This window comes from Pempheris klunzingeri, chromosome 22 (assembly GCF_042242105.1).
Source record: "Pempheris klunzingeri isolate RE-2024b chromosome 22, fPemKlu1.hap1, whole genome shotgun sequence".
Classification (NCBI taxonomy): domain Eukaryota; kingdom Metazoa; phylum Chordata; class Actinopteri; order Acropomatiformes; family Pempheridae; genus Pempheris; species Pempheris klunzingeri.
The window spans coordinates 467417-494407 of NC_092033.1; the positions used below are offsets into that span (position 1 = coordinate 467417).

The window sequence follows — 26991 nt, forward strand, 5'->3', positions numbered from 1 at the left end:
TTAAAGTCAATTTATGGAGTAAGAAGTCATTAGATTCCAAGTCATCAAGTCTGAACATCTGCAGGTTGCATCACCTCAATCTCCTCGAGTACACTTCTGAGAACACATTCTCAAATACTTACTGTCCTTATTTTGTGTTTCAAAGAATTCCCTAAAATCGAATATGTAATTAGATGCACTTAACAAGCGTTACTTCACCTTTTTGCTGTAAGTTTCTCACAGAGCAGAAAAGAGTCTTCTTCAGACAGTTTGTTAACACACAGCAGCTCAAACTGACCGATGTGTCTGTTGGGAAGCCTCTTCAGCAGACACGGCTCCTCGTTTCCTGACGGCGCTCTGATGCTCGCCGTCAGACTGCTCAGGTCCGTCTCCGTGATTTTTAAGGAAACGTCTGTTGCCGTGCCGACATTTAGCTGAGACGTCCTCATGGAGTCGTCACCTGGAGATCAATCAAAGAAAATGTTGCACATCCAGTCTTTCATATCTGCTACTAAGAACAGACTTCTAAAGTTTCAGGGGTGTCACAGAGAAAACAAAGTGTCGTCTGCATAAGGTTAAATCCTCTGACTGTTTATAAAGTGACGAAGGTGCAGCATTTATTAAGAAAACAAAAACGGGCCAAAGATTGAACAGTGTAACAGGTCTAAAGTAGGAAGCTGAAATCCACCAAATCTGGCCTCACTGAACAGCTGATCAATCAGCATAACAGTTTTCTGTTTGCAGCAGTCAGGCTCTTTTATTTATTTAGATTGTGACTTTTAAAAACTGGATGAAAAAATAGGTCTATTGATTTGCTGACCAGACATCTTAGTTTGTCCGAGTTAGTCGGGTTTCAAGCTTTCTAAGTGTCCCGAGTCCTGACAAGTCTGTAAAACTCTAAAATGACCTGGTTTTCCACATTCACTACCAAACTGTTTTCACTACAATTCAAACATTCATTGTAATACTATACTTGTTTTCAGCACTTGTGTGGACATTTATTGTTGTCAGTCCCACTCAGTAAAAACAGAACCCAGCAACAAAGAGCTGCATTCATGGTCTCCAGGGTGCTGAAAGGTACATTTGCTAAGTGTGCTAAGCGCTGAAATAATTAATAATCCTGATGAAAACACAAACAGGGTGCATGTAAAAGTGCATACATGGTGCACAGAGCTTTAGTACCAGTGATCTTGGCGGTGAAGGGGCTGCCGGGGATGTGTTTGTCATCAAACTTGACGATGATGTTGTAGTCTCCGGGGGCGGTGGGCAGGTAGGACACGGTACAGGTGCCGTCTTTGTTGTCTTTACAGCTGATCTCTGCTTTAGATGGACCTTCAACGGCCAGAGACAGACCGCCTGCAGACAGACAAACTGATGAAGGCCGGCCAGGTTAAAGGGTTAGGGTTAGTATGTTCTGGTGTTCATACCTTCTCCAGCGTCTTTAGTAACGATCGTGAAGGCGGCCGGTTTGTTCACCGTGCCGTGAGTCAGACCGGGGCCGTATGCTGTCACATGACCACTGTTGATGGCATCGACATAGAACTGGAGTGGACTTCCTGCAACAGAGAAAACAAGAGAAGAATGATTTGATACAGAGCAGCGAGGATGGAGGACAATGTCGTATTAATCCTGAAATCTAGCTGTTTGCAGACGATACTGTCCTATTTGTTTCCAAAGACTGAGATCTCAGGTTTGAATTCATCCTTAATACTCCAGCTCCAGATGTAACCATGGGTTGGGGTGTTACCTGGGATGTGGTTTCCATCATATTTGATGTCCATCTCATGCAGGCCTCGTTCTGTCGGGGAATACTTCACGGTGACTGTGCCGTCCTTGTTGTCAGTGATGTTAGGACAGGCGGTTCGGCCGGACGGCATTCGCACTTCACCTGCAGGACAAAATACACAAGCAACTAATCATTGTTCCTGCTGTGAACATTTTATAGATTGTAGTTTATTTAGACTCAGTCCCAAATACATCATCCAGCTGCCCCAAACAGCACCAACTATGGATTCATCCGCTGATGAAAATAGTCCCCAAGAAATCCCCAATTTCCTCCTTTGTTTGATAAAAACTAGAGTAAGCAGCTGTTTGGAATATAACTTAATACTTTTACTCAAGTGCTGTGCCAAAGTACAAATTTTGAGGTACTTCTACTCTGCATGAGTATTTGTATTATGTGCTATTTTATATTTCTACTTCAATTTAGAGGCAAATATTGTACATTTATCTGACAGCTTTAGTTACTTTGGGGATTAAAACGAACAATAAAAAGTCTAATCAATAACTGTTATCAATAAATCACTAAGTGTTAATGAGCAGCTCTCACCTGTGATCTCTCCTTTCTGCACCGTGAAGGGAATGACCAGGCTGAAGGGCCGCAGGACGGGCTCCATCCCGTCCACGGGGATCACCGGTTCATCGGTGGCCTAAACCAGAGCCAGAGGGGAGGGGCGTTAGCGGCAGTATACTGGGAACTCTGGGACATGATCCAGAGGGGGAGGAAGCCCAGCAGGACAGCAGAGAGGCTGAGAGAGAGAATCAAGGGCCGCATGCACCAAGATTTAACCAGAACAGACGATGAAAACCATGTTTACGCTGAAGTGCTACTCAGACTCGTTTCATATCGAAGTAAAGACGAACACAAGAGAAAGTAGGAATGAAAAATAACGCTCGTTAAATTAAAACGTACAGAACTACATTAAAAAAACAATAAAAATTCTGAATAAAATAATCCAGTTAAAATAAAGAGAAAAATCAATCAGGAAAATCAGAGCAGATAAATCTAAATCTTCCAGAGGACGCAGAAACCTGGATTTGGCAGAAAGAAGTCAGTCTCTGTGGATCCTGCCCCCCCCATGCCCCCTCCATACCCTGCCCTGCCCCCCCCAGCAGCAGACTGATGATCATGCAGATCAAACATGCAGCAGCACCATGCTGAGAGAAATTGATCAGTGAATGTGGGCTGTTATTGATCAGGAGGAAGAGCAGAGCAGAGAGGACAGACTGAGTCTAATCTAATGTAATCTAATGTAATCTAATGTAATAAAATATAATATGATATATAATCTAATCTAATCTAATGTAATCTAATGTAATAAAATATAATATGATATATAATCTAATCTAATCTAATCTAATCTAATATAATATAATATAATAATATAACAGTGTGTACCCATTGGGGGGGGGGGCCCACATAGGGAGTGTAGGGCTGCTGTAACTGAAGCTGGTCACATGGTTCCTCTATTATTGGGATGGTATCACACGCCTGACAGGGAACAAGGTACAACCTTTAGGGAACACACACACACACACACACACACACACACACACACACACCTCCGTGCACACACAGTCCACATGTCTCATCGACTACGTTTACATGCACAGAATATTCTGGTCTTTGCCCAGAAAACACATTAGTCCGACTAAACTGCCACCATGTGTGGACATGGATTTACCCCTGGTGTCCCTGATGTCCCTGATGTCCCTGGTGTCCCTGATGTCCCTGATGTCCCTGATGTCCCTGATGTCCCTGATGTTCATGATGTCCCTGATGTCCCTGGTGTCCCTGATGTCCCTGATGTTCATGATGTCCCTGATGTTCATGATGTTCTTGACGTCCCTGGTGTCCCTGATGTTCATGATGTTCTTGATGTCCCTGGTGTCCCTGATGTTCATGATGTTCTTGATGTCCCTGATGTCCCTGGTGTTCATGGTGTCCCTGGTGTCCCTGATGTCCCTGGTGTTCATGGTGTCCCTGATGTCCCTGATGTCCCTGGTCTTCATTGTGTCCCTGATGTCCCTGATGTCCCTGATGTTCATGATGTCCCTGATGTCCCTGGTGTCCCTGATGTCCCTGATGTTCATGATGTCCCTGATGTTCATGATGTTCTTGACGTCCCTGGTGTCCCTGATGTTCATGATGTTCTTGATGTCCCTGATGTCCCTGATGTCCCTGGTGTTCATGGTGTCCCTGGTGTCCCTGGTGTTCATGGTGTCCCTGGTGTCCCTGATGTCCCTGATGTTCATGATGTCCCTGATGTCCCTGATGTTCATGGTGTCCCTGGTGTCCCTGATGTCCCTGGTCTTCATTGTGTCCCTGATGTCCCTGATGTCCCTGATGTTCATGGTGTCCCTGGTGTCCCTGATGTCCCTGGTCTTCATTGTGTCCCTGATGTCCCTGATGTCCCTGATGTCCCTGGTGTCCCTGGTGTCCCTGATGTCCCTGGTGTTCATGGTGTCCCTGGTGTCCCTGGTGTCCCTGATGTCCCCGGTGTCCCTGATGTCCCTGATGTCCCAGATGTCCCTGATGTTCCTTGTGTCCCTGGTGTCCCTCATGTCCCCGATGTCCCCGGTGTTCCCGGTGTTCCTGATGTTCATGGTGTCCCTCATGTCCCTGATGTTCCTGATGTCCCCGATGTCCCCGGTGTTCCCGGTGTCCCTGATGTTCATGGTGTCCCTGGTGTCCCTGGTGTTCATTGTGTCCCTGATGTCCCTGGTGTTCATGGTGTCCCTGATGTTCCTGATGCTCCTGTGTCCTGTGAGCTAAAATCCTGTTCAGTGAATGGAGTCTGGTGTGTGTGCAGAGAGCGATAGAACGGCTGTTTGCCATGTTGCAGCCATTGCAGCCCAGAGGACCCAGGGATAGACTACTATACTTACTAAGGTCCTGGGTTGTAGACTGGTCACTTAAAGGGGTATTTATTCAGGTTTTAATCAGTCAGATGGTTGGAGAGGTCAAGTTATCCTGTAACTGCAAGCACTGATCTCCACAGCAAACCAAACCAGACCAGACCAGACCAGACCAGACCAGACCAGACCCACTGCCCCCCCTGCAGTCCTGGTACTCACCACCACGTGGAAGGGGCTGTTGGGGATGTTTTCCCCTCCAAACCGGATGGTGATGACGTACTTCCCGGGCTCTGGAGCCGTGTAGTAAATATCAAACGTCCCGTCGGCGTTCTCCACCACGTCCACGTCCAGCTCCGCTCCGTCGGGGGTCGACACCTTACAGGTGACTTTACCTTTCCCAGCAGCCTTTGCGTCCACGGTGATGACCGTCTCCTCTCCAATCTGGATGGTCGGGCCGATCCCCGATCCTGACGAGATGGACGGGTGAGGATGGTTGTTATGGTAACGGTGAGAGGTTTAATCGCCGCCCTCTTCAGTTAGAGAACTTTTCATCACCTGGACTTAACTTACTTAATAACTGCATATACCTGTCTACGTTTAAAGGCTTTAAACCAAGTCATTCACAGGGCCGCCACTGGGGGGGGGCAGTAAGGGGCCACGCAGGTGAACCACTGTAACTGGAAACTGGAAACACCGATCAGTTTCATCAAGGGAGCGCCTACATGCCCCCCCGTCTAAAACAAACAGCTTAAGGTGGATCAGACCTGCGATCAGTCCAAACCCGACATGCAGGACGATGTCTGGTGTCTTTCTTCTTCTGGTGTTTCTATATTTCTGATGTTTCTGCTCCTACAGACGTAAATTAGCATCTTCGCTAACTGCAGCTCGTTAACTTTATGCTGACGCTCAGTAACAAGCTGATGAACCAATCAGTACTCTAATTTCATGCCGTGGTGGAGCAAAGCGTTGACTCACCTGGTCCGTGTCCTCCGATCGACACTGTGGGAACAACGAGACTCATTATTGTTTTCACTGACGACACGTTTCTTTTTTCTTAATCATCTCTGATGTTAAACGTCATCGGTGCTGTAATCTGATTGGCTGATGGGCGGAGCCTGACCTGTGACCAGACACTTGCTGGCGTCCCCGGTGGGCAGGGCGTGGATGCGGTACGGCGAGTACGGGATCTCGTCCCCGCCGTACTTGATGGTGATGGTGTAGCGTCCCGCCATGTCGGGGACGTAGGACACCGTGTACGTCCCGTCTCTGTTGTCGCGGATGTTCGCCTTCTTCGGTTTTCCCTCCGGATCCTGGAGACGCAGACAGGAAGTCAGCGAAGTGTAAAAAGGTTTGAGAAGGTGACCATCAGCACCAGGAGCCAGAACACGGCGGCTGCTTCTGTCACCGAATAAAACTATTTAACTTTCAGCAACGATTTCAAGAAGCTTTCTGCTGTTTGTAAGAATGAAATGATGGTGTTGATTATTTGCATCGCTTCCTGTTCGTGTCAGAATAAAAGCCTCTGTGGTTTGAGGCCAGTGGTGCTCACAGTCCTTCATCATCATCATCATCACACAGGGTCTACCTCTAGAGAGGAGGAGGGTTTATGAAGCACTCCTGTTAGTGGACTGAACATCACTTCTGTCTGTTAGACAAACTGAATGGAGGGCAGAGTTCAGTGGGGGGGGGGTGTTAGTGCTTTTATTTCTTTGCCTTATTTTATCTATGTTTTATATCTCTTATAGATCTATAGATCTATTTCTGTAATAGATCTATTCTAGATCTATTTTTTTATTAAGGGGGAGACATGAGGTGAGGTGATGGAGGGGTGGGGGGGGGGGGGGCGCAGGCCTTACACAGCCTCTCCTATGAATACTGAAGGGGATGGTTCTCTTTACTATATGTGTCTCCCACACCCTCCTGCCCCAGTCCTCCACAAACACTGAGGCCTCCCGCCTGCACCCATCCGGACCCTGCAGCAACAGCCCCCCAACACGGAGACAGGAAGTCACATGGACAGTTTCAGTCAGGGGTCAAACATCATGACGAGGGTCCAGGTGGGAAACCAGCCCCCACCTGCCCGGACCGATCAGACGGTCGATCGTTCATCCTCTTCAGACGTGACGACATGCTGAACTCGGACCTGAACCTGATCACGTCTCTGATTTGGTGTTCGGCTCAAATCATTTACATTATTATGTATTTGACCTTGAACTGTTTTCAAAATGGAGATGAACTAAAACTTTACACCCGTTTCACAGGACAGGTCCGGAGCTGGTTTCAGCGAACCCCGTGCAGCACCTGGTCTACGTCAGGACGGGAATCAGCGACTCACCAGTATCTGAACCGTGAGCAGCCCCTCTCCGGCGTCCCTGGCGTCGATGGTGAACTCCACTGGCAGACTGGCCGGGACTCCGGATGCATTCAGACCAGGACCGCTGGCCCGGACTTTACTGGCATCGTGAGCCGGTAACGTCTTGATCTTAAAGGGACTGAAGGAGACCGTTTGAAAGGTGACGCTCAAACCAGTAAAAGATCTTGACTTCTTTACGTACGAATCTGTTTGGTACCAACCTACGAGGGACCTCCTGGTCGGCGTACTTCACGCACACCGTGTACGGGCCGTCGTTGGTCGGAGTGTAGTTGACTGTGTGAGTACCGTCGCCATTGTCGGTGATGCTGATCGGCTTGGCCACACCTGAAGAGTTTCAAAAGATCTTCTTATTATTCTGTGTTGTTAACTTTAGAGGGTCACTCCCCTGTTTCTACCCATGATCCTCTCTGTCCTCATCCTGGTGTCTGAGTGACTGGTAGGTAGTAAAAGTGTTGGAACTGGTCCAGTAGATCACCTCAGCCAGCAGACACCAAACGGGCTGCAATGGCTGCAACGTGATCCTTTGGGACAACTGCACCTGATCACAGTAGGTCCACTAAAAGAGCTTGTTTGATCCACTGACAGGCTCAGAGTGTTATTCTAAGTGTGTGACAGCATCATGGAAAGGATCCCTACAGAGAGAGACCTGGAAGATCCTTTTGGTTTAACCACAAACAGCACACACACCAGACTACATTCACTAAAACAGGGATTTTAGAGCTGCTGCTCCATCAGGTAGTTTAAATAACTGATGGAGGCAGCGATATAACGATGAAATAATCTGAGTCAGCGGCTAAAACAAGCACTTAGTGGACCTACTGTGATCAGGTGCAGCCATTGTAGATCATCCACAAGTTTTGAATCTAAAACGTGTCAGAATGGGGCTGAGGTGTAGAAATACAAGCATACTCATGTGAACAGAGGTTAGTGGGGGGTCTCACCTGTGGGCCCGTACAGCTGGACCTCCAGGGGGGCAACCCCAGCCTTACTGCTGTCTACAGTGAAGGTCTGAGGGACGTGGGCTCGCACTCCGCTGCCCAGGCCGGGGCCTGAACACCTCACTTTACTGGGATCCACGAGCTCCCGCACTGGAACCCGGAAAGGACTCCCTGCAACACAAACAGAGGACGTTAGTCTCAGCTGAACCTGGAGCACACATCTGGAATATAAAGTCCAGTTCATACCCAGCCCCACAGACCCGTCAGGGATTTTAACGTCTTTCAGGACATGTAGGTAGAGGAAAGTTTGGCAAGATGGGAATGAGAATAATGAACCTTGAATTGTTAGTGGTTAGTTAGAACGTTTGTTACTGGTGAAACTATTAAAAGGCCGTCGCAGAGTTCAAATAACTTTCTTCATGTTTCTACAACCAGAACAGTTTGGGAATAAAACGTTTGTGGATCTGATTCCTGGATTTTCTCCATGTTTCTCCAGTCTGAAGCCTTTTCTCACTCATTCTGCTTCACTGACTTCTGGAACTTTCTAGCTGAGGTTGGACACATTTTAGAGATTCTCTTTTATCTTTATCTGGTATTTTATGATCTCTGGAGCAGCTCCGGTGGAGGAATGTTGCCTTTGTTTAATGAATTCATTTAGTGGAGGCAGATTTCAGGCACAGATTTGATCGTGTTTTCCAAGCTTGTCTGGAACAATTCTACATCGTCAGGGTCAGAAAACCAGTATGGACCCATCACCTGGGATGGGAAGGCCTCCGAACGTGATGTTGACGTCGTACTCTCCGGGAGTGAACGGGATGTACTCCACGCTGCAGCTGCCGTCTTTGTTGTCCTTACAGGACATCTTCGCCTCAGACGGGCCTTCGATGGCCAGGCCGAGGCCTCCGGTGCCGGCGCCTCTGAGGAGGGAAACGGGAGGATGTTTGGATGCTTCTGGGCTGTAATCCAGGTGTGTTATATGCGGGGGAACGGTGGAATCACCTGGTCTCCACGGTGAAGCGGTTGGCTTTGTTCACCAGTCCCTCCTCCAGGCCGGGACCGTAGGCTCGGACCCGACTGGGATCACAACCCTCAGTTACCGACACCCTGAAGGGACTCTTGGGCACCGAGACCTCGTCGAACAGCACCTCAATCAGATGTAAACCTGCAGACAGACAGACGGACGGACGGACGGACAGACAGACAGACAGACAGACGGACATACGGACAGACAGACAGAAAAGTTGTCCTTCATTTTATTGGGTATTCTGGTAAGTTGGATCTGTTTATTTCCTGGTCTCTCAGTGACTGGTAGGAACTAAAAGTGTTGGAACTGAACCAGTTCCAACACTTTTACGACCCCAGAGTCATTTAGACACCAGGATGTGGGCAGAGAGGACCCAGGGCAAAAACAGGGGGGCTCCCTCTAACTAGATTACAGCAACAGCTAATTTTACGGTGGGGGGGGTTTAACTCAGTTCAGACCGAAGCCTCCACAGGGGAGAGTATTTCTGTCCCACAATGCACTGGGCTCCGACATGTCACACGTTACTATCAGTGGAAAACCATCTGCTGCAGCTATTAATACCAGCTGCTCATCCCGCCCCCCCGCCCCCCCACACTGCCTGTCCTCTGTCACTGAGCAGTTAAAGGTCCGTCTGAACTCGTCAGTATCACCACGTTATTCTGCCTGTAAATATCAGATACTATAAATAAATACTATAAATATACTGCAGCTCTGTTAGATTTGGGTTTTATTACCTTTGGCTGACGTGAGGCGGCCATTTTACACACACACACACACACACACACACACATATATATATCTATATATATATAGTCAACCTGAAGATAACTCCAATTCGACATGAACGCAGCACAGTTAGCTGTTAGCATCCCAAGCTAACCCTACTGCTGTCTTGTTATTAGTACGCTAACTTGAAGTTACATTTAATCAATAAAATCTATTCGTGCATGTTTAACATTAGATATCAGTGTTGATGTCTACTGTACCATTTTGTAATTAGCATATTAGCATCTTTATGTTACCATGTTAACTTCACAGCTAAATCAAGCTTTAATGTTGTATGTTAAAGGTAAGTTAAGGTTAGCCTCTTGGTATGCTAACAGGATGTTATCATTGCTACATTTAGGGAGTCTAACAGCTGATGCCCACGTTAGCTAGTAGTAGTCAACGTGTACGACATCACATATTACCAGCATCTTAGCATAGTTAGCTTAGCATGTTAATGTTGAAAATATACAGGCCTGTTTCATTTCATCGTTAACTTTCGTCTAAACTCTGACTAAAAACTCTCACCGTCCTCGTACGGCGTGTACTCCACCCTGTACGTCCCGTCGCCTTTGTCGGTGATGTAGGCGTCCGTGTTGGCGCCCGACGGATTGGAGATACTGGCTTTGATTTGGCTGCCGCCGCTCTTGTGGTGAGCGCGAGCGTCCACGATGAAATGCGTGGTCACCTCCCTCAGGACGCCTGTGGAGAAGAAACGACCATGAGAACACAGAAGAAGAGACGACGGGAGTCAAACCTCAACGCCGGAACCATTCGGCCGCCGTGGCGCCAAACATCAAGACCTTTAGAGAGCGAAGAGAACTGGTTCAGAACTACTTACAAACTGACATCTTTAGACATACTTGACTATCCAAAACCATTTGCTGCTTGGACGCTCTGTGGCCCCACGATGCAGACAGAAGATTTGGGCATTTTTATACCTGCTGATCCAACATGTTTGGCTTCATGCTCCACTGATCTCGTTATAATGCCAAACACAGCTCGTCCAAAACAGAACAGTTTGTCCTGCAAAGCTGCTAATGTGAGTCTATAAAGGGTCCGAATGCCGTGTGAGGAGTCCAGGAGGCCTGTAAATGAGCTGGATCGAGTCCCGCCATCATAAAACCGACCCGAGAGCAGCGTGGTGTTTGGAAACTATGGTGAAACCAGGCTGTGAGTGTGAGCACCGTCACCTGTAAAACCTTTCAACCTGAACAGCAGGGCCCATTACAGGTCATTAAGGTAAATTAAGGTAATTAATGAAAGTCTTGTAACCTTTCCTAAGAATAGATTTATTTTACCAATTAAGGACCACGAACAAACAACTGCTCCAAGATCCAAACTGACAACTAACTAGAAACGTTTAAACAAATCTTTCCTTCTTCTGGATCAAAATTGTAACGACGACAAACATGTTTGTTTCAGCCCTTAAATCAAGTGAAAACAAACAATGAATGAAGTATAAACTAACTTTTTATCTCATTTTAATGTACATTTCTGAGTTTTAAATATCAAATAGTTAATAAAATATCTAAACTTAAATGAAAGTTGGCCTGAACACATCAGAGGAGGGTTTTTAGTAGACGCAGGTCTGATTCTGAGGGCTGCATTATGACCTCACCTCTGGGCTCCACCCCCGGCCCGTAGACCTTCACCCCGCTGGTGTCCACGGCTGGGTCCACCTGGAGTCGGGCGGGGAACTTGGGCACCGCGTGTCCTCCGTACTTGATGGTGATGGAGTACATGCCGTGGTACTGGGGGATGTAGGTGATGGAGTAGGTCCCGTCGCCGTTGTTCTGGACGTGAACTTCGGCTTTGGCTCCGGAGTCGGAGATGATCTCGATGGTGAGCTCGGCCTCTCCGGCTTTAGAGCAGTCCACAGTGAAGGACCCGTCCTCGTTGACCTTCCCTCGCTCCAGACCGGGACCGCTGGCCGTCACCTTGCTGGGGTCGAACACGGACTGGACCATGGCCTTGAAGGGCGACCCGGGGATGTGCTGGTCTGCAAACAGGATGTTGATGGCGTACTCGCCGGGCTCGGTGGGCAGGTAGGACACGGAGCAGGATCCGTCGCCATTGTCCTGGCATTCGATCTTGGCTTCACAGGGTCCCTCCACCGTCAGGCCCAGACCGCCGGTACCGGCTCCCTTTGTGTCGATGGCGAAGGGGGCCGGTTTACCCACAACACCACCCTGAAGACCGGGACCGTAGGCACGGACCTGGAAGGCAGACGGGCGAAAGAGATGAGACGCAAGGACACGACCAGGGATTTTAGAGAACAGAACACAGGAGCTGTGACACCACGATATGTACAGATGGGGGTCAGGTTTAAAAACACTGGGACACTAACTGACCTTTGAGGGGTCGGGGGGCATGAGGCCCTCCACCGTGAACGGACTTCCTGGTACAGGGTTTCCGTCGTAGCTGATGTCCACTCTGTAGGCTCCTTCCTCGGGGGGGATGTACTTCACCGTGTGCACCTCATTGGCCGTGCCCGACTCCAGCTTGCAGGGGATCGGTCGACGCGATGGCGAGGTGATCTTGACGTCCAGTTTGCCCTGACCCCCGGCGCCCTGAGTGCTGACGGTGAACTCCTCGTCCTTCCCGACATCCACCTCTTCGATTCGAACACAGAAACACAAGCAGCTGATCCATTTCTTTAATATCAACACGTTTTTATGGACCTCTGTCAGAAGTGTTTTTCCAAAGATTCAGCATCACTGATGTCTCTGGGTTCTACTCATGGTTGTAGTTTAACATTTTCACTCTGAGTTAGATAATAAATAGAAGACAAAGAAAACATGGACGTCACTGAGAACCAGTCGTATCTCGGAGCCGAGCCTCAGCCGGACTTCCTGCCAGCCGGACTCAGGTGTACTCACTGTTGTTCAGACCCTGGACTTTGACCTTGCTGAGGTCCAGCGGGGGGGCCACGCTGATGCTGAACGGGCTCTTCGGGATGGGGTCTCCCCCGTGGCACACGGTGATGGACATGTGACCCTGACGGAGACACGAGTGAGTCAGCACCAGTTTATCACACGTGATCAACCCTGCGGACGGCGTGCTGTCTGACCTGCTGGGCCGCCGTGTAGCGGACGGTGTACGAGTAGTCGTGGTTGTCGATGATCTCAAAGTCTCGGACGGCTTCGCCCTTCGCCGCCCCGGTGAAAAGAACCTCAGGTTTGGCTTTACCGGCTCCCTTTGTGTAAATGGTGAAGTGAGTTGGTTTTCCCACTTCAACGCCTGCAGAGAGTTCAAGTGGAATAAAACACAGGTGATGATTGTTTACTGCAATGAACAGGACACAAACAGCTGTTTCCTTTTTCCTCAAAGGAAAAGAACGATGAGACAGAACGACCACATCCACACTTCAGTGTTGTGTGCAGTGTCCTGCTGCATCTTAAAGGGAAACTCTGGTGTTTCTACACCTGGGTCCTCTCTCTCCATCCTGGTGTCTAAGTGACACCAGTGGTAGGTAGTAAAAGTGTTGGAATTAGTCCAGTACTTATATCACGTTCTTCAAACAAACCAGGCTCCAGTAACAAAAACAGTCATTTTACCTCCAAGAACACAGGAGCTGCTGGTCTGCTGCTGCCTCCATTAACAAACTAACACATTACTGCAGATCCAGATAAATCCTTTAAAACACCAAAGTCTCACAATAACACAGACAGCCATTGCAGCCCGTTTGGTGGCTGCTGGCTGAGGTGATCTACTGGACCAGTTCCAACACTTTTACTACCTACCAGTCACTCACACACCAGGATGTGGACAGAGAGGATCATGGGTAGAAACAGGGGAGCTCTCACAGATACTGATCCAGTTATGGGGCTTGTTGACTACAAGGTGATCGGCTCACCTGTCTTGCTGAGTCCAGGTCCTTCTGCTCGGACTTTGGCTGCATCGTGGGAAGGGTCCACCTTTATTCTGAAGGGGCTGATGGGAATTTCCTGTTGCAACATTAAAGGACAGAGGTTTATTTAACGTGTGGTTCTTACTGGGGACGTTTCCAGAAGCGGTCCACCTGCCTGCGCTCTCACCTGGTCGGCGAACAGCACCATGATGGTGTACTGGCCGGCACCCGGCGGCGTGTACTTCACCGTGAACGTGTCGTTGTCGTTCTTGATGATGTCAAAGTCGATGTCGGCCTCTGCAGGACCGACCACACCTGGAGCACACTTGATCCCGATGCTGATGTCACCTGAAGGGAGCACCGGTGACAACAAACCTTATTTACATCCAAATGAAGGTGATGTAATACGCTGAATGACAGAAGAAGAGACGTGAAGCAGGTATGCTGCTGGACCAGAACCGTGTCCCACCCTGTCCGGCCTCGCTGCAGTCCACAGTGAAGTACGTCGGCTCGTTGGCCTTCAGGCCCGTCTTCTCCACACCTGGACCGTAAACCTTCACGTTCTCTGGATAGCTGCCCTGCCCGATCGTCACCTGGTTCACAGTGAACACAAGCTAAAGGGCAACTCCGGTGTTTTCAAACCTGTTTGTATGTATGCTGGTGTCTAAATGTCTGCTAGGTACAAAAACAGCCGTTACATCGCTCTCTTCAAAGCCACCAGACTCCATTGACAAAAACAGGAATTTTAACCTCCAGAACCCGGGACTTTGTGTGACTCATGTTTTCTGAATTAACCCTTTAAAACACAAAAACTGCCACAATAACACAAACAAACAGATGGAGGCGGCAGTAGACCAGAAACTCTTGTGTTCTGAGAGGTAAAATCCCTGTTTTTGTGAATGGAGTCTGGTGTGTTTGAAGAGAGCGAGAGGATCTTTGGTGTGACTGGTGTGTGCTGCTGTTTTACCCTGAAGGGGCTGTTGGGGACGTTGACTTCGCCCCAGGTGATGATGATGGTGTGTTTGATGGGTTTGGTGGGAACGTAGACGCAGAAGTAGGTGCTGTCTCCGTTGTCTGTGATCTGTATGTCGATGGGGAAGCCCTCCGCGTCCTGAAAGCACAAACACAGACTTCAGGCAGCTCCGATCATAAATATCCTCGTTACACCATCGAGGGCTGAGCGACGCCCTCACCTGAGCGTACAGCTTCAGCTCCCCTCTGCCGGCTCCCTGGGTGTCGATGGTGAAGTCGGCCGGTTTGTTGACGATGCAGCCGAGCGGCTCCAGGCCGGGACCATAACACTTCACCTGAGGGGGGGCGGAGGACATTGAACACATCACTCTTTAGGATTAAACATCTGTGAGGTGGATTTGAGCCGATCGGGGTTTGAGGCCTGACGTTTTCTGGGAAGACATCGCTGGCGGCAGGGAGGATGTGAGCCATGAAGGGGCTGTCCTTGATGTCCTCGTCGTCACAAACCACGTGCACGGCGTAGTCGCCCGGTTCGGTCGGCCAGTATCGAACGTCACATGACCCGTCGCCTTTATCGTCACATTCAATCTTGGCCTGAGACGGACCCTCGATGGAGAAGCCTGCAGACGGTCGACGGCACTAATTAAACACTGGAGACATACGGCAGCTCCGCTCATTCACAGTTACTAGAATAAGAAGACAAACTGTTTGTAGGACGCCATCTTTAAGCCCCGCCCCCGGCCACCTGTCCATCACTCCGTGACGTACCGAGTGTTCCCACCTCCGTCCCGATGGCCTCCACCACAAAGTCGGCGCTCTTCCCCACCATGCCGGTCTCCAGACCCGGACCCCAGGCCCGGACCTTCTGAGGCCCCGCCTCCTCGCTCACCTGGACCTCGAATGGACTGAAAACACACACACACACACACACACACACACACACACACACACACACACACATTTACAGTCAAATCTCATAATAAATCAGTTTTGTTGCACTAACTATATGTTTTACTAAATATAAGAAATATTATTAATATTAAACCACAAACAGACGTTACGCCACTCTCCTCAAACACACCAGACTACATTCACAAACACAGGAACTTTACAAAACACCGGACTTTAAATGTTCAGTTTGGATCCAAATTAATCATTTAAAACACCAAAGTGACGCAGACACTCTGACTGATGGAGGCAGCTGCTCTAAAATCCCTGTTTTAGTGAATGTAGTCTGGTGTGTGTGCTGTTTGTGGTTAAACCAAAAGGATCTTCCAGGTCTCTCTCTGTAGGGATCCTGTGTTCTGTCAGCTAAAGTTACTGTTTTTGTCAATGGAGTCTGGTGTGGACCAGTTCCAACACTTTAGTACCTATCATTCATTTAGACACCAGAGCTTGTACAGATTAGACTCAGATTTAGTAACACTGGACCTTCTCTTTGACTCACTGTGCCCACTAACAGGAGGATAATCAGGTCAGCTGACCCCTCACCTGCGTGGGATGCTGTGTCCTCCCCAGGTGACGCTCACCATGTATTTTCCCGTCATGATGGGGTAATAGTTACACTCAAACATCCCGTTTTCCATCTCAAGGACCTTCACCGGCTCCTCCAGGCCCTCTGGGTTCACAACACCCCCCCCAAGATCAGTTCAGCTCAGCGTGGGCAATAAAGGTGCATTTCAAACAGAATCACAGACTTCAGAATGGAGGAGGAGTGAAAAGGTTGTGTGTTGCCGTCTTACTCGGTCCCTTCACGGTGACTTTGAGCTCCCCGCTGCCGCCGCCTTTCGTGTAAACTTTAAAATCGGCCACTTCTTTGACCCTCAGACCCTTCGGCTGCAGACCGCGGCCCGACGCCCGGCAGGCGTTCGGGTTACAGGCTGTGAGGACCAATCAGAGGGAGACGTGGGACCATCATTATATCTTAATAATACTAACAGAAACACACACACACACACACACACACACACACACTGTGAGGAAGCTTAAACTCCGCTGGATCATTAATGATTCTCTAATTAATAATCATGAGAACAAAACGCTCCTCTGTGCTCTTTAATTATTAAGGACAGAACACTAGACTGTGATGGTGCATTATTAAATTACTGCTCTCTAATTAACATTTAGTGCCACATGAATAAAAGACACTCATTTGTGCTTTGGGTGCTCTAATTAACAGACCAGAAAAAACCCTCTTATTCTCTGAGATTAAAATCGTAAATTTACGAGAAAAGAATCTGAAATTCTCTGAGATTAGAACTCATATTCAAAACTCAAATCTATGAACAGAACATAAAATATTCTGAGATAAAAGAACCATGTGGTTTCACTGTGAGGTCACGTCGGCGTGACGAATGCCGGCGCTCGTGTTTTCTGCCTGTGGTGACGTCATCATCACCGTCAGATTTGGTAACTCCTATTTTTACCATAAACATCCTGAATTTGAACACGTTGCTGTAAAAAAAACTTTGTATTGATTTTGTGGATTTTCATCAACAAAAAAAACACAATCGCACAGATTTCTGACTTTATAATCTCAGAGAACATTTGAGTCGTTATCTTCTAAATTAGTGGGATTATTCTCGTAAACCGGCCACTTTAATCTCAGAGAATATCACACGCCAGCGCCAACATTTATTTTATTTTTTCCAGCTACGACGGCTCTGATTGGCTGTTGTAGGAATCGGCGTGGGCGGAGTTTAAATGAGGACAGAGACTAAACCTAAACCTAACCCAACATCACACACACACACACACACACACTCTGGTTCGTCTGTTAGTCAGCTGGTCAGAGAAGCGGGTTGTTTGCTGAGGCTGGAAGGAAAAAAGCAGCAAAGATGAAGACGAGGTGGAGAAACAGAGTTCATCATCAGTCTGGAGGACGAAGAGCAGCAGCTTCATCACGTCTCCGAGTGAGAAAAACACGGTTACAGCTTCGGTGTGTGGAGGAAGAGTCACTGTCACGTTTCCACGGAAACACGTTTAATTAACAGCTTTTATCTACAAGATGAAAAGAGGAAGAGGAGGGTGAAGGAGGTGAAGCAGAGGAGGAGGACGATGACAAACATCTGATGGTCTCATTCACTCTCATCAGACACATCTGAGGCTCTTTGCTCTAACGAGTGATGTGAAATGTGTTAGTTTCATTAGTTGTTCCTCTAATTACAGAACAAACATTCATCTTTGGGATATTTTACCAAAATAAAAATCTGGTTTGAAGAATAAAAAATGCTCGTAAAGGTGGTGACGCCTCCAGATGCTGGCAGATTTAAAAGCCCTCTTTGGATCAGAGCGAGACGATCAGATGGGTTCAGATTTAAAACAGAACTCCCCTGTTTCTCCCCATGATCCTCTGTGTCCACATTCTGGAGTCTGAGTGACTGGTAGGTAGTAAAAGTGTTGGAACTGGTCCAGTAGATCACCTCAGCCAGCAGCCACCAAACGGGCTGCAATGGCTGACAACTGCACCTTAGAATAACACTCTGAGCCTGTCAGTGGATCAAACAAGCTCTTTTAGTGGACCTACTGTGATCAGGTGCAGTTGTCCCAAAGGATCACGTTGCAGCCATTGCAGCCCGTTTGGTGTCTGCTGGCTGAGGTGATCTACTGGACCAGTTCCAACACTTTTACTACCTACCAGTCACTCACACACCAGGATGTGGACACAGAGGATCATGGGTAGAAACAGCAGAGTTCTTCTTTAACTTGGATGTTTGTAGTTTGAGCTGGATGTTTTTCAGAGGCCTGAAGGTTCAACACAACCACATTCACTCTGTTTCTGGGCTGTAAAAGAAGGGGAAGCTGCTCAGGATGAAGCAGGTGCTGCACATGCTGTAAAGCCGGGACGCCCCGTCCAGAGGGGTCAGAGGCAGGGATGGTTTTGAGTTGAGGTGGAAGGAAACCAGGCTAGCGCAGGCAGCCTCCAGTCACACCCTCGCCCCCAGCCTGTACTAACTTGGTCGCTTGGGTTTGGGCGGTGTTGGAGGGGGGCCTCTCCGTGTCTTGTCTGAGGGTGGGGTGCGTATGGCCTGAGGCACAACCTGCACCGGAGACCCGGGAGGCGGGACGCTCTGTGAAACTGAAGGAGGGAATAACAGTGATGACACATTTGTACACAGGCAGAGAGGGGACGTCCGAGACCGCCACGCCTCCGGACCAGTTGACAGCCGGACCTACAGACCGGCAGGCAGAGCCGGGTCCAAGTCCGGTTCTGCAAGTCAGAAGTTAGTCTCGAGTCGCTAAGACTTAAAGTCAGTGAATGACAAGAGGTCAAGTCACACGATGAGACAGGCGAGTCCAAAGTTAAAGATGAACATGTCCCAAGTCAAGTCAAGTCAAAACAGGAAAGTCCAGGATCAAGTCAAAAGGTTACAGAGGTAAGTCCCAGATCAGGTACCAAGTCAAGACGGACTTGTTCCAGTTCAGGCAGAGTCCAAAGTCAAATCCAAATCCACTCAAACAAGATCAAAAGTCAGGTCCCGAGTCAAAGACCATCCATATTTTACAATGGCAGCAAACTACACAAGGTAGTCCCACCAACCAGAGTCTCAAATGGACAGGTCCTAAGTCCAGTTCTAAGTCAGGTCAAAACAGGAAGTTCTAGGGTCTAGGCAAAAGGTGAGACAGACAAGTCCCAAATCAAAACTGGGAAACCCCCAGTCAAGTAATGTTGACAAGTTCTAAGTCATGTCAGAGGTCAAGTGGAAAAACATCCAAATTCTGCAACAACAGACAAGTCCCAAGTCAAGGTCTAAGTCAGGTCAAGACAACCAGGTTCAGGGTCCCAGCAAGTCCCAAGTCTGATCCTAATCCTCAAGTCATAACAGCAAGTCAGTCGTGGCAAGCAAGTCTCAAATCCTAAATCAAGTCCAAGCTCCTTCAGAGATCAACGGTAGGCGAGGAGTCCATGCCTCTGCCAGCCGCACAGTGGAGCACCGAGGAGAAGACCGAACACCGCAGCCCAAAACCATGAGAGCGCACAGCTTCAGCCAACCAAACCAGAACTGAGGAGCAAGCACCGACCGTCCCATCAGACCTGGACACAGACTGGACTGGAGGTCTCGTACTGGAGATCCAACACTTTTAGCTCTTCAGTCAGTCAGTCTGGACATCAGACGTCAATGTGACACTCACTCACATTACAGACAGATGCTGAGGGGGGGGGGGCATGGTGGTTACCAGTGGGGGGGTCACACAGTTCATTAAGCTGTTCATATTAGATGATGATCTAAATGAAGTCACAATATTTAAGTGTTTCTGATTCTCGTTAATGTTACATGGAAATTAATCGATTTTAAAAAGTTAAACCCATTAAAGGATATATTGTTGGTATTTTTAAACTTGGGCCACATTTTTACATATTTTGGGTTTGAAATAACTGGAAGGCACTAAAAGTGTTGGAACTGGTCCAGTAGATCACTAGTAGCCCACTTTTAGTGGACCTACTGTGATCAGGTGCAGTTGTCCCAAAGGATCACGTTGCAGCCATTGCAGCCCGTTTGGTGTCTGCTGGCTGAGGTGATCTACTGGACCAGTTCCAACACTTTTACTACCTACCAGTCACTCACACACCAGGATGTGGACACAGAGGACCCAGGTTCAAAGATATCTTAGTTATCTTTTAATGCTTGGCTTCCACTTCAATAGGAAACTTTTTGAGAAACCACAGACAGCATGTGGAACAAAATCGGGTCAGAGCCGGCGTCCGGCGTGTAAATCCTACCTTCTGAGATCTGGACAGTGAAAGGGCTTCTGGGAATCTGCTGCCCAGCAAAGGTCACGTAGACGGTGTGAGGTCCCTCCAGGACGGGAATATAGGTGCAGCGGAAAATACTGTCGCCTTTGTTCTCCAGGACAATCTCCACTGTGTCCCTGCGACCATTTGAATCCACAATGATGACGCCCACGTCTCCAGCCCCCGCCCCTGGTGGACGGACCGACGGACAACAACAGTTTAAAACACTGGGAGAGGAATGGACACTCATGAAAGGCCCCGACCTTTCTCAACACAGGAGAGTCGGCTGTTAGAGCAGAAGAACCACAGACCGTCGTCTGTGCACCTGCATGTGTGTGTTATCAGCTTTATTCTCGTATTTTCCTGGTGAATTGATTTAAATCAAGAAGGAAGTTTTCTGTCTAAACGGTTTCAGGTCGTGTCTCCTGATACAGCTCAGTGTCTGAGTGACTACCTGCAGTGTAAATGTCGAAGTACGTCGGTTTGTTGGCCACATTCCCTGTCGGCTGCAGTCCCGGCCCGCGGGCCTGAACTCTGCTCGGGTCGCCCATGGCCTTCGAAACGTTCACCATGAAGGGACTTCTGTCGATGTCCTGCCCAGCAAACAGAACCTTCACCTGGAAGGAGCAGCACCACAGTCAGGGTTTCTGGGTCCTCCATCACTAATTACTAACCAATCAGTGATCTGAAGCATCAAATGTTACTGTAGAGCTTTTTTAAAGGACAACTCCACTGTTTCTAACCCTGGGAGTCTAAACGACCTGAAGGTACTAAAAGTGTTGGATTTGTAAAACTAGATCCCAGATCTGGACTGATATCACATGACCCCACTCTTTAGTGACTAGCATCATTCGCTAAAGACAAATATCTAATATTCATATATATATATCATATATTTGTTTGTTTGGTCCTCACTTTGTGAAGCCCCTCCACTTTGGGCAGGTAGACCACCGAGTAGGTCCTGTTCTTGTCGTTGTTGGGGATCACTCTGGCCTGAAACAGACAGACAACAACTCTGAGCTGCGTTTGACTTTGGTTTGTTGGATCAAGTATAAAAGAAGAGAGAGTTCCCACCTCCTCAGTGTGTCCCTCTGGATCTTCCACATAAACCAGAACTTCGCCCAGTCCGGCCTCCACCGTCTCCACCAGGAACTCTGCTGGTTTCAGAACCACGTTACCTCGCGGCTCGATACCTGAGCGACACCACAGGGACAGGAAGTTCAACGACAAATCAAACCAGCAAAGGACGCTCCGATCAATCGGCCATTATCGGCTAATATTGGCTCTAAATAGTTTGATGGATCTCGATCAGAGCAGCTGATCACATGACACAAACACCTCCAGTTTGATTGACAGGCCAGCGACCAGGAGACAGCTGCTGCCCCCTTATTGTACGTACACAGGGTCGTGTCCTTACCTGGTCCGTAGGCCTTCGCCCTCTTCGGGTGCAGCGTTTTCGCCCTCAGGGGGGCGCCGGGCTTCAGTTTAGATTTGGGGAACTGAGACAGGTAGGTCATCACCGAGTGTTCGTCCACGTTGGGATCAACGATCTCCTCTGGAGCGATCACCTGAAGGAGAGCGAGGTGATGAACACACAATGATCCATGACTGTTAACGTTCGAGCTGTCGGACGAACTGATCAGAGAAGGTTTGGACCACATGTAGGACCACATGTAGGACCACATGTCGGACCACATGTCGGACCACATGTCGGACCACATGTCGGACCACATGTAGGACCACATGTAGGACCACATGTCGGACCACATGTAGGACCACATGTAGGACCACATGTAGGACCACATGTCGGACCACATGTAGGACCACATGTCGGACCACATGTAGGACCACATGTAGGACCACATGTCGGACCACATGTCGGACCACATGTAGGACCACATGTAGGACCACATGTCGGACCACATGTAGGACCACATGTAGGACCACATGTAGGACCACATGTCGGACCACATGTAGGACCACATGTAGGACCACATGTAGGACCACATGTCGGACCACATGTCGGACCACATGTAGGACCACATGTCGGACCACATGTCGGACCACAACTGTGTGTCTGTAGTTTTGCTGTGAGTCAATAAAGTATTTAGAAACAACATGAAGAACAGAGGAACACAGCTGGCTCAGATCTCCAGCTGCAGATAATCAGCATCCTCAGCGATTTAAAAGTGACTTTGTGCCAAAAACACGTGACGGAGGCTCGTTAAAAGGAGACAGAAGAAGGGTTTGAATCAGGAAGCAGCAGGAAGCAGGAAGTCTGAGATCAGATCACAAGAGGAGAAGGTGGAGGCTGAAGGAAGAGAAGAAACCACAAGAGAGAGAGAGAGAACGAGAGAACGAGCAGCTGAAAGGTCAGAGAAACGTTAAACAGCTGCTTCAAAATAAAAGCATCAGGGACGCAAGAATAACAAACAAATAACATATAAATACTATATAAATAAAGTATGTGAGACACGTTGTGATGAGGCGTGAGTCTATTTGTTGGACCAGACTGAAACCAGACTTGTTGGATGCTGTTGAATGACAGGTGAGTGTTACCTGTGGGACTCCGAGCCAGTCGTCAGCCTGCTGCATGGCCTCTCTGGCGTTCTCCACCGGCTGACTGGGGTCCCATGTTTCCCAGTCTGGACAGAGACCTGAAGGCAGCACAGAGACATGTTAGACTGTGTGTGACAGCATCATGGAAAGGATCCCTACAGAGAGAGACCTGGAAGATCCTTTTGGTTTAACCACAAACAGCACACACACCAGACTACATTCACTAAAACAGGGATTTTAGAGAACAGGACACAGGAGCTGCTGCTCTGCTGCTGCCTCCATCAGTCAGTGTGTTTGTGTTGTTGTGTGACTTTGGTGTTTTAAAGAATCAGTTCAGAACCCAACTAACATGTTAAGACACTGAAGTCACAGCAACTAGACCAGAAGCTACCGTGTTCTGCAAGGTAAAATGACTGTTTTCGTCAATGGAGTCTGGTGTCTTTGAAGAGAGAGAATTCTCCTTTAACTGTCTGATGAAGCCAAAAACTCATTTTAACTGCAGCAGTTTGAACACTGTAGAAATCATATTTTCTTAAAACTCTTCCAGTCTAGGTAGGAAAATTACACATATTATATATTTTCATATAAATCCACTTGTTTGAACCATTTTCTAAAATCTAAATCTAAAAGGTTTCACATTTCTTCATATTAGCTGAACAATCTTATTTCAACACACATTTCCACAAAGTTCATTTCTACAGGAGACAACAGACAGCAGATTATTTAGGAAAAGACTTTCAGGATTTGATCACAGACGGGATTTGATATGAAGGAGAGTGAACGAACACAGCTGACACTCAGCAGCATCACATACACAACAACACCTGCTTTCCTTCAACTGTCTTCTATGGTTTTCTACAAAAATCAGCCTCAGTGACGTCTGTCTGAAGAAAACTCGATGTAAAACCCACAAAACACGAGTAAACCAGGAAACATGTGACTCTCAGAAACAGTTGAGGTTTAATACTCAGACCAGAATATTAAAGCTGATTATGAACATTCGTCTTTTGTTTGCCGATAATCACGACAGAAAACATCATCGTCTCGTCACAAAAGCTACAGCTGGCCGGCCACCATTCAGAACTACCATTCGAAAACTGCCGATTTAAGTTTTACCTGTTGAGAGGGAAAACTGAAGCAGTGAAGCGTTTCCTGTTAACACTTGAAACATAAACAGTGACGCAGTGAAGCGGCGATAAAGCTGCTAAGAGGATTTAGCTCCACTGACACACTGACGAGGACAGCTGGTCCTCCATCTTTATGAGGACCGGGAGGATTTTAAACGACTCTTTTAGGGTTCAGAAGTGACGCTTCCTTCAGCACTTCACCTGACACTTCAACTTCTTTCAGTTTCAGGAACCACTCTGTCATCTAGACATTCAAGTAAACTTTTTTCTTAACTAGTTGATTATTAGAAACAGGCTGAGAACTGACACTGCCTTCACCACTCATCTGACACTTCAGTTACTTTCAGTTTGTGAAGTTACTCTCACACATTTGTTTGAAAATTAAACTCTTTTCCCAGCTAACAAAACGACATATTTTTACTGACACTTCAGCTCCTTTCAACACTCATCAGCTGCCTCAACTGCTTAAATATTAACTGACTCTTCATTTCCTTTCAATGTTTCCATTTCAACTTCACTTAACACTAACAAACTCACACTTCAGCTTCATTCAACACTTACATGCTTGGCTCTCCCACTTAAACTGCCACTTCAGCTTCTTTCAGTTACAGGAGTCTTTTTGAAATGAGAAACCACGTCTGGTTTATCAACAACAAACTTCTTCTCCACTTCATCTGACACTTCAGCTTCTTTCAGTTGGTGAACGTAAACTGAAGTGACTAACATGCTTTCACTTCCTCACCAACACGTAACGCTTTCTCATACTGACACTTCAACTCCTTTCAACACCGTCTCATCAGCTGAAGCTTAAACTGGCTGCAGGACTTGAATATCAACTGACTCACATTTCAGCTTCAGCTCAACGCTGCCACTTCAGTTTCTTTCAGCTTCAGCTCCACAGAATCAACACGTCCAGATATTCTGCTATCTGACCATGTCGATTGATTGATTAATCCTGACTGATCGATCACCCCCCCCCAGGCCTACCGGGGGCACAGTTGTCCACCAGAGCTCCCAGCGCCTTCCCGTCCCTCCAGTCTCTGTGGAAGTTGGTGATGGGCAGCTGCGGCACCTTGTTCTGGATCCAGCCCAGCAGACGCTGTTTGGGCGTCAGCTTCTTGGCGTCCTCGTCGTCCTCGTCCTCCCACATGGGCATGGAGATGGAGTAGTGCAGGATCAGGGTCCAGATCAGACCCAGGATCAGCTTCAGGTTCCCGTCCACGATGGCTTTGGAGTCTGGGGACAGGAAGTGGGATACGGGGTTCACACACTCATGTTTTCATGGCGTTTTGGCGTCTGTTCTTACAACCAAACCACCAAACGGCATCAGAATCAGATGATTCTGCAGAGAACATTTTTAAATTCTTCATTTTCTAAGATATCTGCAAAGTTAGAGTTACACCAGACTCCATTGAGAAAAGCTGTGATTTTAGCTCACAGAACACAGGAGCTGCTCATCTGCTGCTGTTGACTGTTTTAGTGTGTTTGTGTTATTGTGTGACTTTGGTGCTTTAAAGGGTTAATGTGGATCCAACACAACATTTGTGTAACACACAATAACACAAACAAACCAAGTGATGAAGGCAGCAGCAGACCAGCAGCTCCAGTGTTAAATTACCATTTTTGTCAATGGAGACTGGTTTCTATCGCTCTCTTCAAAGGCACCAGACTCCATGAAGGCAGCAGCCACTTCAGGCTCACTGTGACACCATTTCTCACTAATTTCACCATTTTTACAAACCAAACAATCAATAGCAAAATAGCTCCATTTCTCCACAGAACAGAGAATTTTTCAGTACTTTTCCAAGTACTTTTACTGCAGTAAAGGATGTGAGTACTTCCTCCATCACTGGGGTTCAGTTACATCTCATCTGACCGCCCAAACATTTGTTTCCTGGCAGCCAGTGAACGCCTCGTGTGACCCAGTTTCCTGTTCTGTTGGAGAACCTCAGATCTGCCTGCCAAAATAAAAGCTCACGGCTCTGCGTTGTTTATCTTTCAGCTGTCAGGAGGCTGCTTTTAATGTGAAAGTTTCATCCATCGACAGCAGAGCAGATCTGCTGCGGGGTGATGTCATCCAGCCGTCCCAGGAATGAGGTCACTTTAAATAGGAAACACATGCGCGCACACACACACACACACACACACACACACACACACACACACACACACACACACACACACACACACACATACACACACACACACACACACACACACACACACACACACACACTGAGGAATCTGGGGGGGGGGTTCCTGAACTTTCACTCTGACATCTCGCTCTTTCTGTTTTATATAAAGGTTCGTCTGACTCATTCTTCTTCTTCTGTATTTAAGCGTCTTCACGGATGAGGTCATCACGCTCTCACTGCCAGCCAATGAAAACCCCTCGCCCCCCCGTGGGACGCTACAAGAGTCAGACTCTTCAATGCCTTTCAACACCTTCACATGAAGTGACGCTTCAACACTTTTCAGTGCTTAAACATCAACTTAATGCTTCAACTCCTTTCAGTAGATTCTCTGTAGCTGACACCCTAATTCTGCATATTTTGTTTCTAAATGGCTCTCTGCACACACACCAGACTACATTCACTAAAACAGTGATTTTAGCTCACAGGACACTGGAGCTGCTGCTCTGCTGCTGCCTCCATCAGTCAGTGTGTTTGTGTTATTGTGTGTTACACAGATATTGTGTTGAACCCAAACTGACCCTTTAAAACACCAAAGTCTCACAACAACACAAACACACTGACTGATGGAGGCAGCAGCAGAGCAGCAGCTCCTGTGTCCTGTGAGCTAAAATCACTGTTTTTGTCAATGGAGTCTGGTGACTCTGAAGAGAGCCATTTATACACCAAATATGTACAGATGGGCCCGGGTTTAAAAATACTTCAGTTTCCATTTAAAGTCCCTTCAGGTTTTGAATGTAAACTAAAATTTAGACTCGTCCCACAAACTCTTCAACTCCTTTCAGCAGTTTCACCAAAACTGACACCAGAGCTCCACACAGACAAACCTGTGTGTG

The 26991-nt window shown here is 47.8% G+C and overlaps 1 protein-coding gene across 1 annotated transcript in view; it reads right to left on the reverse strand.

Annotated features, from left to right (window-relative positions):
- LOC139222047 (filamin-C-like) overlaps positions 1 to 26991 on the reverse strand; it is a 45654-nt gene that overhangs the window by 8796 nt on the left and 9867 nt on the right. Inside the window, exons 2-36 of the mRNA XM_070854017.1 lie at positions 24951 to 25199; positions 22837 to 22934; positions 21695 to 21845; positions 21352 to 21470; positions 21193 to 21270; positions 20732 to 20894; positions 20266 to 20466; positions 18499 to 18621; positions 16286 to 16423; positions 16035 to 16161; positions 15312 to 15448; positions 14970 to 15163; positions 14765 to 14878; positions 14539 to 14682; positions 14041 to 14164; positions 13759 to 13919; positions 13578 to 13668; positions 12792 to 12961; positions 12601 to 12718; positions 12073 to 12335; positions 11340 to 11937; positions 10247 to 10420; positions 8929 to 9091; positions 8686 to 8846; positions 7933 to 8100; positions 7192 to 7315; positions 6953 to 7109; positions 5738 to 5927; positions 5593 to 5616; positions 4837 to 5084; positions 2309 to 2408; positions 1727 to 1867; positions 1407 to 1535; positions 1162 to 1335; positions 278 to 439 (exon numbers count right to left, since the gene is read on the reverse strand). Of these exons, the coding sequence (XP_070710118.1) occupies positions 278 to 439; positions 1162 to 1335; positions 1407 to 1535; positions 1727 to 1867; positions 2309 to 2408; positions 4837 to 5084; positions 5593 to 5616; positions 5738 to 5927; positions 6953 to 7109; positions 7192 to 7315; positions 7933 to 8100; positions 8686 to 8846; positions 8929 to 9091; positions 10247 to 10420; positions 11340 to 11937; positions 12073 to 12335; positions 12601 to 12718; positions 12792 to 12961; positions 13578 to 13668; positions 13759 to 13919; positions 14041 to 14164; positions 14539 to 14682; positions 14765 to 14878; positions 14970 to 15163; positions 15312 to 15448; positions 16035 to 16161; positions 16286 to 16423; positions 18499 to 18621; positions 20266 to 20466; positions 20732 to 20894; positions 21193 to 21270; positions 21352 to 21470; positions 21695 to 21845; positions 22837 to 22934; positions 24951 to 25199 (5676 nt within the window). The remainder of the gene's footprint in view (positions 1 to 277; positions 440 to 1161; positions 1336 to 1406; positions 1536 to 1726; positions 1868 to 2308; positions 2409 to 4836; positions 5085 to 5592; positions 5617 to 5737; positions 5928 to 6952; positions 7110 to 7191; positions 7316 to 7932; positions 8101 to 8685; positions 8847 to 8928; positions 9092 to 10246; positions 10421 to 11339; positions 11938 to 12072; positions 12336 to 12600; positions 12719 to 12791; positions 12962 to 13577; positions 13669 to 13758; positions 13920 to 14040; positions 14165 to 14538; positions 14683 to 14764; positions 14879 to 14969; positions 15164 to 15311; positions 15449 to 16034; positions 16162 to 16285; positions 16424 to 18498; positions 18622 to 20265; positions 20467 to 20731; positions 20895 to 21192; positions 21271 to 21351; positions 21471 to 21694; positions 21846 to 22836; positions 22935 to 24950; positions 25200 to 26991) is intronic.